Below are 16,150 nucleotides of genomic sequence, written 5' to 3'. Positions count from 1 at the left end.
TATGTGTGAGTCACCTACAAGAGGCGGTACTCACCGGCTGACTGAGCTCTTCCTGACCAATCAGCGACTGCTCTGGTCACTGCCACCCAATAGGAACGAAGCTATGTCCTTGACAGCCAATGAGCTGCTGCTCAGAGAGTACAGCAGAGTGAGACATCTGTTTGTTTGTCTCTGCTGTTACGGGAAGTGGCGGGGGGGGCGGGGGGCGGTGTCAAGCTGATCGGCCGAGCTAAGAGTGACAGTAAAGCTGACCAATCAGAGGCGGAGGGGGGAATTTTTACAGTTTCATCAGCGGGTTGACGTCACAGATTCCCCGACACACAAAATGATCAGAAATCAAATGAAGACAAATGAGACAATAATCACAATAATATGACGTGAAGCTGCAGAACACCTGTAAAAACACAGGGGGTTCAGAATACTGACGTCATCAAAATGTCCTGATGAGACTTCCTAGTTTCCGGTCAGTGATGTTTGCTGGGTCATTACCTGTTCGCTCAGGTGGGAGCAGCTGTGTGACCTCTCACTTCATTCAGCTCACCTCGTCACCCAGGTATCGGCTTGTTCCTGCTGACGTCACTAGATGGTGCTGCTGCGTCATCTGTTAACGTTTCCAAGAACTGCAATAAAGTTTATTCAATTAAATAATAGCAGCAGCTGCAGCAGCAGTACAGACATTAGTAGTAGTAGTGTAGTAATATTAGTAGTAGTATTTAGCAGTGGTAGTACTAGTATTTATAGTAGTAGTATTTAGCAGTATTAGTAGCAGTAGTATTTAGCAATAGTAGTGGTATTTGCATTATTAGTATTTAGCAGTAGTACTAGTATTTAGCAGCAGTAGTAGTAGTAGTAGTATTTGTTGTAGTAGTACTTGTAGTAGTAGTAGTACAGTAGAAATACTTGGAGACAGTCACGTGATCAGTTTTTATGATTTTATTTCATTTATAACCTCTTAAACATTTTTTATTTTATTTTCTTACAGAAGGGCATGATGGGAAATAGACATGGACAGGATGGAAGCAGTGGCCGGCCACTAACCAATAACCTGCAATCAATAATCAATAATCAATAATTAATAAGAAGAAGATACCAGAACTACAACAAGAAGAAGCAGAATACACAACCATGCTGCTGTTACACAGAGAGACAGAGATGGTGGTGGGTGCTGTTGTCATGGTAACTAGTGGTCTAGTGGTCGCTATGGCAACATGGTAACTGGCACTAGGGAATGAGGCTTGCAGAACCAGGAGGTCACCATGGTAACATGCTGCTCAGAAACCTACAGTAACTGCAGTCTGTGCAGTTACAAGAAGTCAGAGATTAAAATGATGTCATTCAGCTACATGACATCACTGCCCAGTCCTCCTCTGATTGGTTCTTTAACAGCCACGTTAGAAACATGTGTATCCATGTCCACATAAACATTGTGTGGTCTGTTTCAGGTGTGTTTCAGGGGGAATCCTGATGGTCTCCATGGTGACAACATGGACACAGTATGAGAAAATGGGCCCCTGGGCACAGACTGGTAACAGGCCCCCACCCCTCCTGTGTAACTCCTTATATTGAAGGTGGGCTCATTGTTTGTAGTTATTTCGTGTATCTTTATGTCTATTAAAATTTTGTCTCTTTATATTTTTTGTGTCTTTTAACTGATCTTTGTGATGATGACCTCAAACAAAGGCTCTGGCCCCAGGGGCCCCTGACCTCTCCGTTCAGTAACAGCAGCCATTGACAGTCTGTGACACTGACCATCTGACAGGAGATCAGAGTGACAGGGTCTGAACAGGTCGGGGATGTGAGAGGGACACGCCCACATCAGGAACAGAAGAGACAGGAAGTAAAAAACAAAACCAATATTAATATTAAAATGATAAATAAATACAAAAGCACAGAGTGAGCGGTCGAACACCGGCAGACATCGACTCATGTGATTTGGCACAAGTTCAATAAACTCAGAGACTTTAAGGCAAAAACTGAATCAGCTGTAAACCAGAAGAGTCGCAGATCAGCAGTCCAGGGAGACACAACCAGTTTACACTGGTTTTAACCAGCTGGTAACTACAGCTGCAGGTAGTTTCATTCTGACTGGTACCAGCTCTAACTGGTCAAAACTGGCTGTAAACATTTCTGTTTGAACCAATAAAAATGTGTTATAGTGGGTAATAAGTGGCTCTAACTGGTTATAAGTAGGTGTGTGTGTGTGTATGTGTGTGTGAAAGTGTGTGAGTGTGTGTGTGTGTGAAAGTGTGTGTGTGTGTGTGTGTGTGTGTGTGTGTGTGTGTGTGTGTGTGTGTGTGTGAAAGTGTGTGTTTTGTCAAAAAACTCATTATAATAAAAACCTAGTCAGACTCATGTCTAATTATAACCAACTCAAACCAGCATAACGGACTGAAACTGGTCTGTAACTGGCTGTGGACTGACGTGGAACCAGACCAAATAACAAGAAATACATGATACAGATCTGATCTTTTAGTCAACTTCACCAAAGCTCTGAATACTGAACAGGTTTTGTTCACCTGTTTCATACACACACCAGTCAGAACCGGTCAGAACCGGTCAGAACTGATCCCCTAGGTCTCTGGCAACAGAAAAAGGTAAAGCTCTGGAAAAGAAGCAAAAAAGCATCAACACAAACCACTCAGATAAATTAAAACAACTGGTGATGGTGGGAACTGAGTTACTGGCCATTTCCTTCCACTGAGGGAGGAGAGGACGGCACACCACTGGAGTCTGCTTTACACGCCAAAAACACGCCAAAAACACGCTGTGACAACCAGAGCCACGCACAGACTGAGCACCGGATAGTGATGGAGGTAGAAGTTAAAGCTCAACATTTTGAGAAATCCAGTTTCATATGTTTCAGATGTCAGTTTCATCTCATAGTTGTTTAGCCTAGCTTAGCACAAATGCTGTTAGCCTAGCTCTACTAACGTCAGTGAGCATCAGGTCATTCAGTTACCCCACGGTTACAGTTTACCAGCTAACCACACATTGTTAGCTAGAGTTGTTAGCAAAGTAGCGTTTAGCTACTAGCTAGCTAGTTCAAGATGAATCAATGGCTCCACTCAGCAGCGTATGTTTTATCCACCACCAAATTTGCACCTAATCATTTAGCATTAAAGTTAAATTAATTAAGTTAAAAAACTTTCTGTGTTATTTTTGTTTTCCCTGCTGCCAGTCTTTATGCTAAGCTAGGCTAACTATGTTCTGGACCAATCCCTGTACTGGATTGACAGAGATGAAAGTGGTCTGAAGGACTCTGGAGACAGAAGCAGGGGATTTATTAAAATGTCACATTGTTCCTTTAATCTTCACCCTGTGGAATCAACATGGCCGCCGCTGGACCCCCAACCATCTGCTGGGCTCTGGCTGTGTGGAGGTCTGCAGAGCATTAACTTTTAACCTTTGCGTAGTCACATGACTGAGGTGGGTGGGGGGGTGGGAGGATAAATTATATTTACAAAATGTTTACTCTTTGTTTTCTTCTTGCATCAAGCAAACATTAAACACAGCCCAGACTCATAAACACAGAGATATCAACAGTCTGTTTTCTTCAGTTTCATCAAGAACAATATTAATATTTGATTTTTACTATCAAAACACTTTGTCCAAACTCTGACAGAAATACTGAACCACTGGAAGTGAAGATGATAAAAACAACAACAGTCTTTTCTTCTGGATTCAGATCGGCTCCGTCTAATCGCTGGATTCATTTCCAACATCCAGGACACAGAAACCAGCGAGTCCACCAGACCTGGGTTCAGTCTGAAGGTTTACAGTCCGGTCTGGTTCCTCTCAGAGACTCTAATGTCTCCATCTACCTCAAACTGTCTTTAAAAACATCCAACTCCAGAAACCCTCCTCCACCTCCTCCACCTCCTCCTCCTCCTCCTCCACCTCCTCCTCCTGGGTCTGACATCATCAGTGTCCTGCAGAAGCCTCATGTCTCAGGTTATTCTCTCTGTAGCTTCAGATAAGCTCAGTTTAATCCTGAGGTTTCTCCAGGATAGTGAGGACCTGCAGCATCCTGCTTCACCTGCAGAGAGCCCATGCCATAGAGCAGAGGATGCTGGGAAATGTAGTTAATCTGTAGACAGGTGATGTGATTGGCAGGTGTGGAGGTCTGAGGACAGGAAGCTTTAAAAGCGCAAGAGGAAAACATTTTTTTTCTTCAGGGGAATTTGAATGAAAATGTCTTAGTGCATTTAAAGAGGACAGATCAGTCTTCTTCTTCTTCTTCTTCTAAAACACTGACCCTGTTGTTTCAACAGTTTCCTGCAGAAAACACCTTCTAACCTCTTATCTAATCGTCCAATCCATCACATCAGGTGGAAAATCAATGGGATTTTGAGATCAGGTGGGTGTTGATCCATTCTACGTTTTCATGGAGAGACAAACTATACAACACAATAGAGGTCTTCATGGTCTTCATGGTCTCTGTAACCCAAAACCATGGACCTGATTCAGACTGGGTCCAGATCAGTCCCCTTCACCAGACAACGATCCTATCAGATTCTGTAAAACCTCAGACCACATCCTGTTGATGAAGGTCTCCCTATGTGCAGGGACAGTCTGGTTAATGTGGGTGGGGCTCATCCAGGACCTGGACTCTGGTCTCCTGCAGCACAGTCAGATGGACATGCACCCGCCATCAGAGCTCCACAAACTAAAGCACAAGCTGGTGTCAGTGTTTACAACCTGGATGAGAGGATGAGGAGGAACTGCCCCTACCCTCCCCTCCCTTCCCCCCACCCCTCTCTTCTGGACTCTGCAGAACCTGCACAGATGAAACATATAGAGCTCAGAGAGCTGCAGGGGTGAACACACGTCCTGGTGGGTCCGGGTCCCATTCTGTGGCTGCAGATCTTCCAACAGCCTCTGTAGCAGAAAACTTGATCCTGGGGCTCAGGTGAAGGAGCAGATTGTATGGATGTTCAGGACAGAGACACTGACGAGTCCCCGTCAGGAGACAGGTGGGGGGGTGAGGACTGGACCTGAGGTCAGTCGCAATAACTGAGGCTGTCACAGTCAAACAGCAGAAGAAGAAGAAGTAGATGAAGTGATCCATCAGTGGACGTGTGATGACTGAGCTACAAACAGGAGCTGATTCAATCTGCTTATACAAGAATCGACCAATCAGAGAGCTTCAGCTTCTGCAGCTGGGGGCAGAATGAACTCACAAATTAAAAAGTTCACGTGGGATTTTGGGTCAGTTTTCTGACTATGATACATCTCTGATATCACAGCTCTCAGTGGAAGCTTCTCCATGGCAACAGCAGTTGGGGTTTGTGGGTACTGTAGTGTTTAGAGGGAGAAGATCCAGGACACTGTTGTGGTCTGAGGTTAAAGGAAGAGTTTCTGTGAGAATTTACAATGACGACAAGAAAACTGTGTGACCAGAGGCCCCGCCCACCTCACCTCACAGGTGAAACACAGGTGAACCGAGAGAGAGAGAGAGAGAGAGACGCCATCTTGTGTCGACAGCGAGGAGAAATCATGCAAATATACAGAGAGCCCAGAGTGTGTATGTGTGTGTGTGTGTGTGTGTGTGTGTGTGCGTGTGTTTAAAGTATAATTTAGCTACGACTGTATGCACTGGTTTTGTACTGGTTTCCATTAGGAGTTGATCTTCATCTAAAGACCCGGCCTTCATCATTGCCATCGTTCCTCATCCAATAGAATCACGTGTTCTCGCCCTCCGCTGCAGCTGCTAGCTCCTCCCCCTCCTCCTCCAGACTCTCCACAATTGGCCGGTGGACCTGAAACTCCTCCCCCCTCCCAGCCCTCGACAGGACATCCATCCATCGCCGCTGTAGCTCCTCCCCCTCGGCACTGAAGTACAGGGTCAGGTGACTCTGGGAGATCTTGAAGGCGTGGCGTCTCTCCAGACGGTCACATGACTCAGGTAGAGAGACGTCAAAGCCAATCAGGGGAATGCTGCGCTGCGCCTTCACGTCCTGGTGGAGAAACGAAAACAGTTCACGTACCTGTCCCATTGTCTTCTGAACAGGGTATGTTTAGAAGGACACGTGGGTATTACAGGTGGAGGTGTGTGTGTGGCGTACCTGTGGTGCTCCATAGATGTACAGCACCAGCGGCTCATTGTCAGGGATGACGAACCACGCCTTCTGCCAGCCCCGCCCCCCTCCTTTCTCCATGTGGTGAAGAAAACTACAAATCACACTGTTCTCTGCTGCCAGCGAGGCCTGTTTCTATGGCAACGAGACACAGACAGAGAGAGACTTAGCATCAGTGACACACACAAATGCACATGAAGCCCACGGTGACATCACAGTGATGTCACACTAACCTCCAGGATGGAGCGCCTCCTCTGGGTGCTGCTGGCCAGCGTCGCGGGCGAGGGCAGCACTCCCACCAGCATGGCGTAGCAGTCGACACAAACACGGTTGGTGCGGTTGTTGTCGTACGACAGACGAGCACGAAACTCCGAACATTTCCCACAAACCACCTGGGTTCAACACACAGATGATCAGTGACAGTGTCTGCAGTTACAGATGTTCTGAGTGATGTCATACAGATGTGTGATGAGGGACCTACGTGTCCACAGGCTTTACAGTGGTGCCGCCTCTTGGTGATGGAGTTGAACGGCTCCTGACACTTCATGCACAGGGTCACCTCCTTCTCTCTGATCGGAGTCGGCGCTCGCTTCCCCAGCTCCACGCAGCTCTGTGGAGACACGACCACAGCTGGAGGAGTCCTTTCAACAGCTGGAGGAGTCCTGCCAACAGCTGGACAGGTGTCCTGCCAACAGCTGGACAGGTGAACAAACTGTGTGTGTGTGTGTGTTACCGGGGAGTGTGGGGGTGTGGACTCATCATCTCGTAGTGAACAATTCAAATGTCTGAAGCTCTCCACCGTCTGCTCATGTCTCTGGATGGTCGCCTGGATGGCCTGAGCACACACACAGGGGACAGATAAAAACACGGTGTTCAGATGGTCTTGTGACAGCTGCTGTCAGTGAGAGTCCACACTTCCTCCAGATCTTTCACATTAAAAGCAGATCTTTCACATTAAAAGCCTACCTGGAAAAAGGAAACAGGTTATTCTTTGATTTTAATTTAAACATCAGCTCAGAAGGTTTAGAGTCTCACTGGGACCACACCCAGCAGTGATGTCACAGGGTCCTGGAGTACACCTGTACATCACTGCAACAAGGTGAGAATCTGGACCAGTGGAGGTCAAAGACCAGGACTGAGTGTCTACCTGGATCCAGTCTTTCTTCTCCTCCTCTGTCCTGCAGAGACACAAACAGGAAACCAGTCAAAAAACAGCTCTGGGAGTGTGTGTGTGTGTGTGTGTGTGTGTGTGTTTGTGTGTTTGTGTATCTATACCTGGCCTGCAGCTCTAGAGACCTCTGCTTCCCAGAAACCAGGAACGTTCTAGGGACTGCAACACTGCTGGTCTCCTTCAGCTGGAGGACAGAGGACAGAGGACAGAGGAGAGAGGACAGAGGAGATAGGACAGAAGAGAGAGAACAGAGGAGATAGGAGAGAGGACAGAGGAGATAGGAGATAGGAGATAGGACAGTGGACAGAGGAGAGAGGACAGAGGAGATAGGAGATAGGACAGTGGACAGAGGAGAGAGGAGAGAGGAGAGAGGAGACAGGAGATAGGACAATGGACAGAGGAGAGAGGACAGAGGAGATAGGAGATAGGACAGTGGACAGAGGAGAGAGGAGAGAGGAGACAGGAGATAGGACAATGGACAGAGGAGAGAGGACAGAGGACAGCGAGGTTCAGTGTGTTTCTGCTGTGGGGTGTTTATCACTGAATACCAGCAGACGTCCTGGTCTCTACAACAAGACCATAACCCCCTGGTGGGTCCACCCCCCACCTGAGTACACCTGTGACCTGCAGAACTCCACCTCTGTGTCTCACCTCCATCCCGTCCACATCGATGCGAGCGCGGACGCCGTACTTCTGACCAATCAGACGCAGCTTTGGGACGCAGTACAGCAACCTGTCATTAAACTGCAAAGAGAGACGAAGTCAGTGACCAGGACACAGAGACAGCTCAGAGGACAGAGGGGGACAGAGGAGACAGCAGAGACCAGAATCAGGTATCTGTCCTGCGTGGTCCCGTTCTTGTTGGACAGTTTGAGGATGTGTCCTTCTTTAATGAGCTCGTTAGTTGGGTTAACGATGTCTTCTTCTCCTCCCAACAACTCGTACACCTTCAGCAACTTCCTCATTCGCTCCTGACAGAGACAGAGACACAGCTAGAGTCAGACAGAGCTGCACAGGTGACGGAACAACACCTGTACGATGATATCATCACCACAGAGGCTCAGGTGTGTGTTTTTCATTGAGTTAATTGGAGACCACAAACCAGATCCAGATCCAGATCCAGATCCAGATCCAGATCCAGATCCAGTCGGGACTACATGAGTCCAGATTTCTGGTCTACGCCTAGAAATGAGTCCGATCAGCAGTCTGTGGTCTACAGAGACCTTTGACCTCAGCACCAGGTGTGTGTGTGTGTGTGTGTGTGTGTATGTGTGTTACCATCTTCCTGATGGCGGCGTTGGAGTGTTCTGCTGCCGTTGCGATCAGCTCCAGAGACTCTGCAGAGAGAAGAAGAAACTGTTTACAGGAGCGCTTCCTGTTTCCTGTTTCCTTTCCTGTCACATGATACCGATCACCTGCAGCAGGTCTGGAACCAGGAGATCCCAGGACCTCCAGGATTCTCACCAAAATCTAGTCTGGATCCTGTGAAACAGCATCTTAACTGTGTGATGAAGTGAAGTGAGCAGCAGGTGTTTAATCAGAGCTACAGGTCCATCAGGGTCTGTGGGGGTCTGTGGGGGTCTGTGATCTGTCTGAGCCGCCCAGGAATTCAAATTAACACAGTGTCAGTGTGGAACAATCCAGAACCACAACAAGCAGCAAACTGAGGAACAACGTCAGGATCAACCTGCTCAGGAACCAGTCTGTGTCAGACTCAGCGGGGACCTGGATTCAGAGTGTCAGGTGGTTCTGCTGCTTCTTTAATAATTTGAAACGTCTCAGTTTAAAGACTCTGGTCCTAAATCACTGGTTCTTCAAGGTTCTGGTTCTGAGAAGAACCAGGTCACATGGTGGGTCTGAGGGTCTGACTCTGAGAGTCGACACGAGCTCTTCATGCTAACAGAGGAGCTGTATGTCTGTCAGTGCGCTGATGTTTGGGTGTGTTTGTTTCTCGTACTCTGGGCATCCCTGTAGTCCGGGGCGTCCTCCGGCAGCCGGTGGAGATAGTCTTTGAGCAGCAGTTCGTAGCGAGGGATCCTCTGAACCGGCTCCAACATGTGGTGCTGCAGTGTCAGGTTACCACAACGCTCCTCCCTCTGAACACACACAGACACACAAGTGTTCACATGTAAACAGACACAAAAACGAACAGGCAACTTCAAACTCAACAGACTGAGAGAGGAGCAGCAGGGTCAGGGTCTGGACCTGGATCTCCTGGATGATGGTCTTGAACTGAGCTGATCTCTCCATCCAGATGTTCACCAGCTCCATGGCTCGGTCGAAGTTCTTCACGTACTCTCCGTACATCTTCAGGAAGGGAGCCAGCTTCTGCAGGATGTCCCCGATACGTGGGTTTGAATCCCTGCAGTCAAAGGAGGAGCAGAGTCAGAGTGAATCGTGAGAAGGAGGAGGAGCAGCAAGAGAGGAAGAGGAGGAGACACATCCTCACCACTCCTCCATCCGCTTCTGCAGCGCCGGCAGCAGGAACTGCTGGTGGAAGCAGTAGATGGAGCAGATGTTGGAGAAGATTCCCTGAACCACATCACAGGGGAAGGAGGAGCGAGACCGGGCCTCCTCCAGGAGCCTGGCACAGAAGACCTGCAGGAGGAGAGCAGGGGCTGGTTTAGAGACCGGTTCAGTCCTGGTTCTCTGTATGAGATCACATCAATAAGCAGCAGCTGTTTGTGCGAATGTCCTACAGATCAGAAGAAATCGGGCCCCCACCCTCCTGCACAGGAGCAAGAACCTGTTCACAACAGTAAATACTATGAGGTTTCCATGGCAACAGTCAGTTTGAATTATGGGGGATTTGGGAGGTCTAACCCACCTGACTCGGACCCTCGAAAAACAGGTAAAAACAACAGTCTCGTCTACCTGTCTCACTCCATCAGCGGCTCCGCCCTCAAGTCTCTGCTCCTGTGTCGCACAGACACTGTAGGTAAATGTAAATAGCTGTAGCTAACTATGTAGCTTGTTTAAAATGCTTTGCCGTCTTACTGTCAAGTATCTATGGATGAACGCTAATGTTAGTTAGTTTCTAACTTTACCCTAAATTACAGTTTAGCTAAATAATGTTAGCTAGCTGATAGCGAGCCCTTTCATTTTCAGTGTTAACTTGTCATTTCATCACCAATATAAAATGTCCTACATGATCTAATGTTAGCAAACACTGGTGCTCAGCCCTGAGCAGTGATGGATCAGCTGTTGGACAGATACGTGTTGACATCAATATAAAGTTTATTATTTCATGTGAACAGTCTTTGTGTCTGTGGTGGTTCAGTCTTTGACCTTTTTGAGTTCATATAACAGACATCTCCTTTGTTTCCACACAGGAGTTTACCTGTTGAAGAAGAGGTGGTCCAGGTTAAGAGCAGGTGACTCACCTGGTCCAGGAGGTGGAGCTTGGAGACGTAGGCGGTCTCTGTGTGCAGCAGCTCGTTGGCGATGTTGAAGACCCTCTGCTGGACCGGCAGCTGGACAGAGACACGGGCGTTAAACATCTGCACCAACTCAACATCACATGAAACAGACAGAGACAGTCTCACCTCAGCAGAGTCCTGTCTGTCTGTCTTGGGGGGGGGCAGCACCACAGTTAGCTCTGCCTCTTCCTCCTCTAGGTCACTGTCTCCCTCCTCAGAGAACTCCCTCCTCCTCCTCGCTGCTCCCCTCACCTCCCCCTCTCCCTCCCCCTCCCCTCCCTCCCCTGCGTACGAGGATGAGCTGGAGAGGCGAGGCAAGAGGGCGGGGCTACATGGATAAACCACGCCCCCATCATCCACACCGACGAAGCAGAGCTCCTCGCTGTGTGATGGAGAGCTGATGCTGTCGATCCCGCTGTCCCGATTGGCCAGCTTCCCGTCGGTCTGTGACGAGGGGAGGGACAGACGCTCCGAGGGGAGCTCCGATTGGTCAAGCAGCAGCGGTTGCTGTTGCTGTTGCTCCCTCATCTCCACGGCAACCACATCGTCTTCCAGGTGTTTCTCTGAGGCGCTATAACCCGACTCCATCGACAGACGCTTCTGATGGAGCTCGTTACGACACGCCGCCACCAGCTCTTCATCATCATCATCATCATCATCTTCACCATTATGTAGGTTGCCTTCCTCCTCCTCACCCCCCTCTGTGATTTCGTCGTGATCTTTGAACTCAGACAGTGGCTCCTCATCAGGTTGGGGAGGGGCGGGGGATGATGAAGATGGTGGTGATGAAGGTTGGGAGGAAGAGAGAGAAGAGGAGGGGTCAGGGAGGCGGGGACACAGAGCTCCCCCGGTGATGTCAGGAACCACGATGATCTGCTCACTGTACACACACACAACACACAATCAACACAAGAAATACAATAAACACACAACAAACACACACAAGTAAAATCTCAGTACAATCTTAAATGATGACATCACAACTCCTCTGACCAATCAAAACTCACCGCTCAAACTTCTCGATGAGTGACAGGACACAGGTCGGGGAGGCCGTGCCGTCAGCGCGGATGGGCGGAGTCCGGCCTCCTCGGGGGTCTGCTGGGAGGGGTCTGCAGGGTGGGGGAGGAGGGAGGGGCTTGTCTGGAGCCCTGGGGCGTGGCCTTGACACCCCCCCTTGCTGCTGGAGGTGGGGGGGTTTTGGGGGGACTGTGGAGGGCGGAGTCACAGGTCAGTTGGTGATGTCATAAACTCATTCATGTCTTCCATTTTTAAATAAGAGTGAATATTTAAAGGGAAGTGTTTCACCCTGAGGTTTGGGCCCCGGCAGCGGCGGCCGGCTCTTGCTTGGTGGTGTTATTGTGGTTGCTGGCAGCTCCGGTGGCCCCGTGTCATTGACCAGCAGCAGCCCAATAGCAGACCCTTGGCGCTCTGTTAGTTCCGCCATTCCCTCCAGGGAGGTGGGGCCTGAGGAGGAGATGCTAGGCCCTGGGTCGGAGCTCGGCTGCTGAGGAGTTTCAGCGTCCAGCGCCGCCTGGTGGCCGCATGGTGAGCAGGACGGCTCCAGAGAGAGACTCTTAGTCAGCAAGCTGGGACTGGAGGAGGAGGAGGGACCTGGAGAAGGGGGGAGGGGTAGGTAGGACAGGTCAAAATGATGACAATACAGGAGAAAGATCACGCCCACTGACTGCCAACACATTAAATCCCACAAACTCAAAAGGGGGACTCGGGTCCAGGTCCAGACTCTGGTCCAGATCCAACACAGACTGAAAACTAACACTACACAGGATGTATTACCTCACTGACAGTCCTCACAAAGAAAATGTGTGAACTGACACAGTCTGTCTTTGAAATCAGCTGATGGTAAAAACAGCCTCCACACACACACACACACACAGAGTAATAACTTCCATATGACGTCTCTGGTCTTTTGTGCTGACAGAGATGTTTGTGGTCTGTTAACAGCTGCTGCTCATTGGCTGAAACCCGGTGCTTCCAGATTGGCTAAAAGAAATCATTTAAAACAACACTTTCAAAATAAACCTGAAACATCGAGACCACAGTTATGTGCAACTCTGTGTTGTATGAAAGTCATGACTTTTATTTTGTTGAACTCTCACTCTAACCTAAAGAGATGTTGAGTAAGTGTTGCAGCGACTGAACTACAGCTTCCATGAGGCTTTGGCTCTGTGTCAGTGGGTTCCTGAAACGGAACCAGATACAAAGACTGATCAGCTGATCAGATATACTAATTATCCCGGGGGGGGGGGGTCTGTCCAACATTAACACCAGTCCACTAGGACTTCAGTCCTCCAGGTCTGACCTGATTTTCTATTTTTTGCTGAGTCTCTGTTTTCTCTCCTCAGGCTGGTGAATTATTCATGAAGGATCAGAAACCTGTCAGATGATCAATACTGCAGCAGCTACATCTGCTGTGGATAAACCTATTGATATTCATCACACTGATCAGGACCATCAGACGCTCTGTTGGTTTCAAACATTTACATCTGTCAGGCTGTTCTCGCTGCAGACCTTCATCCTGCTGACAAAAAATGACCCTCAAACCCTTTGACCTCTGACCTCAGCATCAAAGGATATGACCTCAGAGGACACTGCTGATCTGATTGGCTGATGCAGCTCTGTGTGTAGTATTTCAACAAGCCCTCCAACCTTTAGACCACATAGGTAATTTGTCCAGACCCATTTATACAACCTTGGTGTACCAGACCTTCGTTGTCATGGTAACAATAATAAACACAGGGTTAGGCGGGTAACACAAACGACACCTCCCATCAGTTTCAGACAGGAAACAAACAGTGGTCTCCACCATCTCCTCCTGACATGGAGTCTGTCACCTGACCTTTGCCTTCGGTCCCGTCATAATGACGGCGGCCACCAGAGGTCGCCGCTCTATAAAACATTACAATAAGCTGCTGCACAGATGAATTGTGGGCGTGTGTGGAGGACAGATGTGAGTATGATCTGTTTAAATGAGGGTTATTTATTGATTATTTATTCATTTCATTTAATTATCATTATTTAATGATCACACAGGAGACAGTCTGCTGAGGAAAGCACCCAATTATATCAAAATAAAAAGAAAACAACAAACAATAATAACTGATGTAATAAATCAATAATGTGCGTGTGTGTGTGTGTGTGTGTGTGTGTGTGTGTGTGTGTGTGTGTGGTCTTCTTACAGAGGTCTATTAATAACAGGGGTCTCAGGGAAACTGACCACACTACGTTACCCAGAATTCTTCCAATCAAGTCTCACCCTCCAGGTTTGAAACACCTGAGATATGGACCTGCTGGACTTCAACCAGCTTCAGCTACTGGTGAGACTGTCTACCAGTTTGAGTGTGGGTTGTTAAATTGGTAGGTTAGTAGTCAGAGTAGTTGGTCTGTTGGGTCTGTAGGTGGGTTAGTAGGTAATTAGTTGGTCAGTTAGTAGGTAGGTTCGTTGGTTTGTTAGTTGGTCGTTAGTAAGTAGGTTAGTTGGTCTGTTACTTGGTAGGTTAGTAGGTAGGTTGGTTGGTTAGTTGGTAGGTTAGTAGGTTAGTTAGTAGGTTGGTTAGTTGGTCTGTTAGTTTGTCAGTTCGTAGGTAGAGTAGTTGGTAGGTTAGTTGGTTGGTTAGTAGGTAGGTTATTTGGTAGCTTATTAGGTAGGTTATTATGTAGGTTAGTAGGTAGGTTAGTTGATAGGTTAGTAGTTAGGTTCGTTGGTTGGTTAGTTGGTTAGTTGGTTGTTAGTAAGTAGGTTAGTTGGTCTGTTACTTGGTAGGTTAATAGGTAGGTTGGTCGGTTAGTTGGTAGGTTAGTAAGTAGGTTAGTTAGTCTGTTAGTTGGTTGGTTAGTAGTTTAGTTAGTAGGTTGGTTAGTTGGTCTGTTAGTTTGTAAGTTAGTAGGTAGCTTATTAGGTAGGTTGTTATGTAGGTTAGTAGGTAGGTTAGTTGGTCAGTTAGTTGGTAGTTGCTGAGCCTAGGATGCAGCAAATGTGCTCCTGCAAAATAGTGTTGAAGGTAAACTTGCTGGAACATTTACACGTGGGGAGGTGAACGCTGTCATTAAAACAGCTGATTCCCACCAAAGACAAACAGCAGAGACGTGTGTCGACTGTGTGACTTCAGGATCAAAATCTTTTCAAACCATTTTCAGTGTGTGGGCTGCAGCTCGGAGGTTGTTGTTGTTGTTTCCTGTAACAAAGGGGATTTTGAAAATAAATCTGGAGTAGGCGCCCAGTGGCAGGTTTATACCCACAGCCTACTTCGAGTCAGTCAGACTACAGGAATGATGATGTCTTCACAGTATGATTTCCAGGAAATGCCCACATCTTTGACTTCAGGCATTTCTGAACTTGTGTTGGTGGAACAAGAACCTGAGGTTCCTCAGTCTTATCAGCCGGATGACTAAAGGCACAGGCATACAAGACAAGAGCTGCCTTCCTGTGCCCCCTGCTTCCTCGGTTTGTGTTGTGGTGCTCTGGTGTGGTCACCATTGCTGTGGCCGGGAGCACGTCCCTCCAAGTTCAGAAAAACTAGGTGGTATGGAACTCGCAGAGTTGTTGAGTTTGAGCAGAAAGTCCCTGGTGGTCTGAATCTTGTTGGGTTCAGGTGCAGTGAGCATCCCTTCAACCATCTGCCGCCACCACCAGTGTAACAACACAGTCCATCACTGCAAAGTAACACAATTTAAAACCATCGTAGTGGTTGCCACAGCGAACTCAACAAACAACAAGCCTGAACCAACAGGACAGGCTTCCTGCTGCTGCCCATCATCCATGTAATGTGTATAGACACGTGTATACCTGTGTGTGTCTGCTGTTCACACGCAGCTCCACTGCTTGATTCAGGTCATTGGTCATTGTATGTGCATGTAGACAGGCTGTTAGCAGGCAGGTCGGTCAGCAGGTAGGTGACTAGGCTAGTGTGGCAGTCAGTGGGTAGATGAGTTGGTCTGAAGGTTGTTGGCTGGTTGGTTGGTGTGATGGTACAAACATAGGTAGGTTAGTCCTAAGAGCAGGTAGGTGGGTCAGTTAGGCAGGCAGATAGTTAGGCAGACAAGTTGGTAGTTAGTCGGTAGGTTAGCTGCTCAGTCGGTCTAGTCGATGGCAGTTTGGTTGGTCAGCAGGTCTTTGATTCACCACGTGATGTTTTTCAGGAAGTGAACTCTCACAAACACAAGAGCACAACACAATACCTGGATCAAGCTCTGTGTGCTGAACTCACAACCACCGGGACCAAATCCACATCACAACAAACACACACCAGCGTCTGTCCACTGTCACACAACCCGTCCTCCTTTAGGACGTTCGAAACATTGATGAGGTTCTAGTCGTCCTTTAAGTGGTCCTATTGATAACTGTGGCGTTCTAGGAGTCATTAGGTTCTATTCATCCTCAAGAAGGTTCTAAAGATCCTTTAGGAGGTTCTATGAGGACATTAAGTGGTTCCAGTGGCTACTGAGGTGGTTCCATGGGTCAATTA

General features: G+C 48.1%; 1 protein-coding gene across 1 annotated transcript in view; it reads right to left on the bottom strand.

The window, feature by feature from the left end:
* Window positions 1-918: 918 nt before the first annotated feature.
* Window positions 919-16,150, bottom strand: part of fgd1 (FYVE, RhoGEF and PH domain containing 1) — a 16,709-nt gene continuing 1,477 nt past the window's right edge. The window contains exons 2-18 of the mRNA XM_071458674.1: window positions 11,973-12,278; window positions 11,675-11,873; window positions 10,794-11,547; window positions 10,632-10,721; window positions 9,698-9,846; window positions 9,454-9,610; window positions 9,206-9,344; window positions 8,527-8,585; window positions 8,073-8,219; window positions 7,900-7,992; window positions 7,353-7,432; window positions 7,225-7,255; window positions 6,811-6,912; window positions 6,559-6,687; window positions 6,311-6,469; window positions 6,066-6,212; window positions 919-5,957 (exon numbers count right to left, since the gene is read on the bottom strand). Of these exons, the coding sequence (XP_071314775.1) occupies window positions 5,682-5,957; window positions 6,066-6,212; window positions 6,311-6,469; window positions 6,559-6,687; window positions 6,811-6,912; window positions 7,225-7,255; window positions 7,353-7,432; window positions 7,900-7,992; window positions 8,073-8,219; window positions 8,527-8,585; window positions 9,206-9,344; window positions 9,454-9,610; window positions 9,698-9,846; window positions 10,632-10,721; window positions 10,794-11,547; window positions 11,675-11,873; window positions 11,973-12,278 (3,017 nt within the window). The 3' untranslated portion in view covers window positions 919-5,681. The remainder of the gene's footprint in view (window positions 5,958-6,065; window positions 6,213-6,310; window positions 6,470-6,558; window positions 6,688-6,810; window positions 6,913-7,224; window positions 7,256-7,352; window positions 7,433-7,899; window positions 7,993-8,072; window positions 8,220-8,526; window positions 8,586-9,205; window positions 9,345-9,453; window positions 9,611-9,697; window positions 9,847-10,631; window positions 10,722-10,793; window positions 11,548-11,674; window positions 11,874-11,972; window positions 12,279-16,150) is intronic.

The sequence above is a fragment of the Trachinotus anak genome, unplaced genomic scaffold (assembly GCF_046630095.1).
Source record: "Trachinotus anak isolate AG129_WGS33_773 ecotype Australia unplaced genomic scaffold, CSIRO_AGI_Tana_v1 ptg000022l, whole genome shotgun sequence".
In the NCBI taxonomy this organism is placed as follows: domain Eukaryota; kingdom Metazoa; phylum Chordata; class Actinopteri; order Carangiformes; family Carangidae; genus Trachinotus; species Trachinotus anak.
This window is presented reverse-complemented; position numbering and strand designations above follow the sequence as displayed.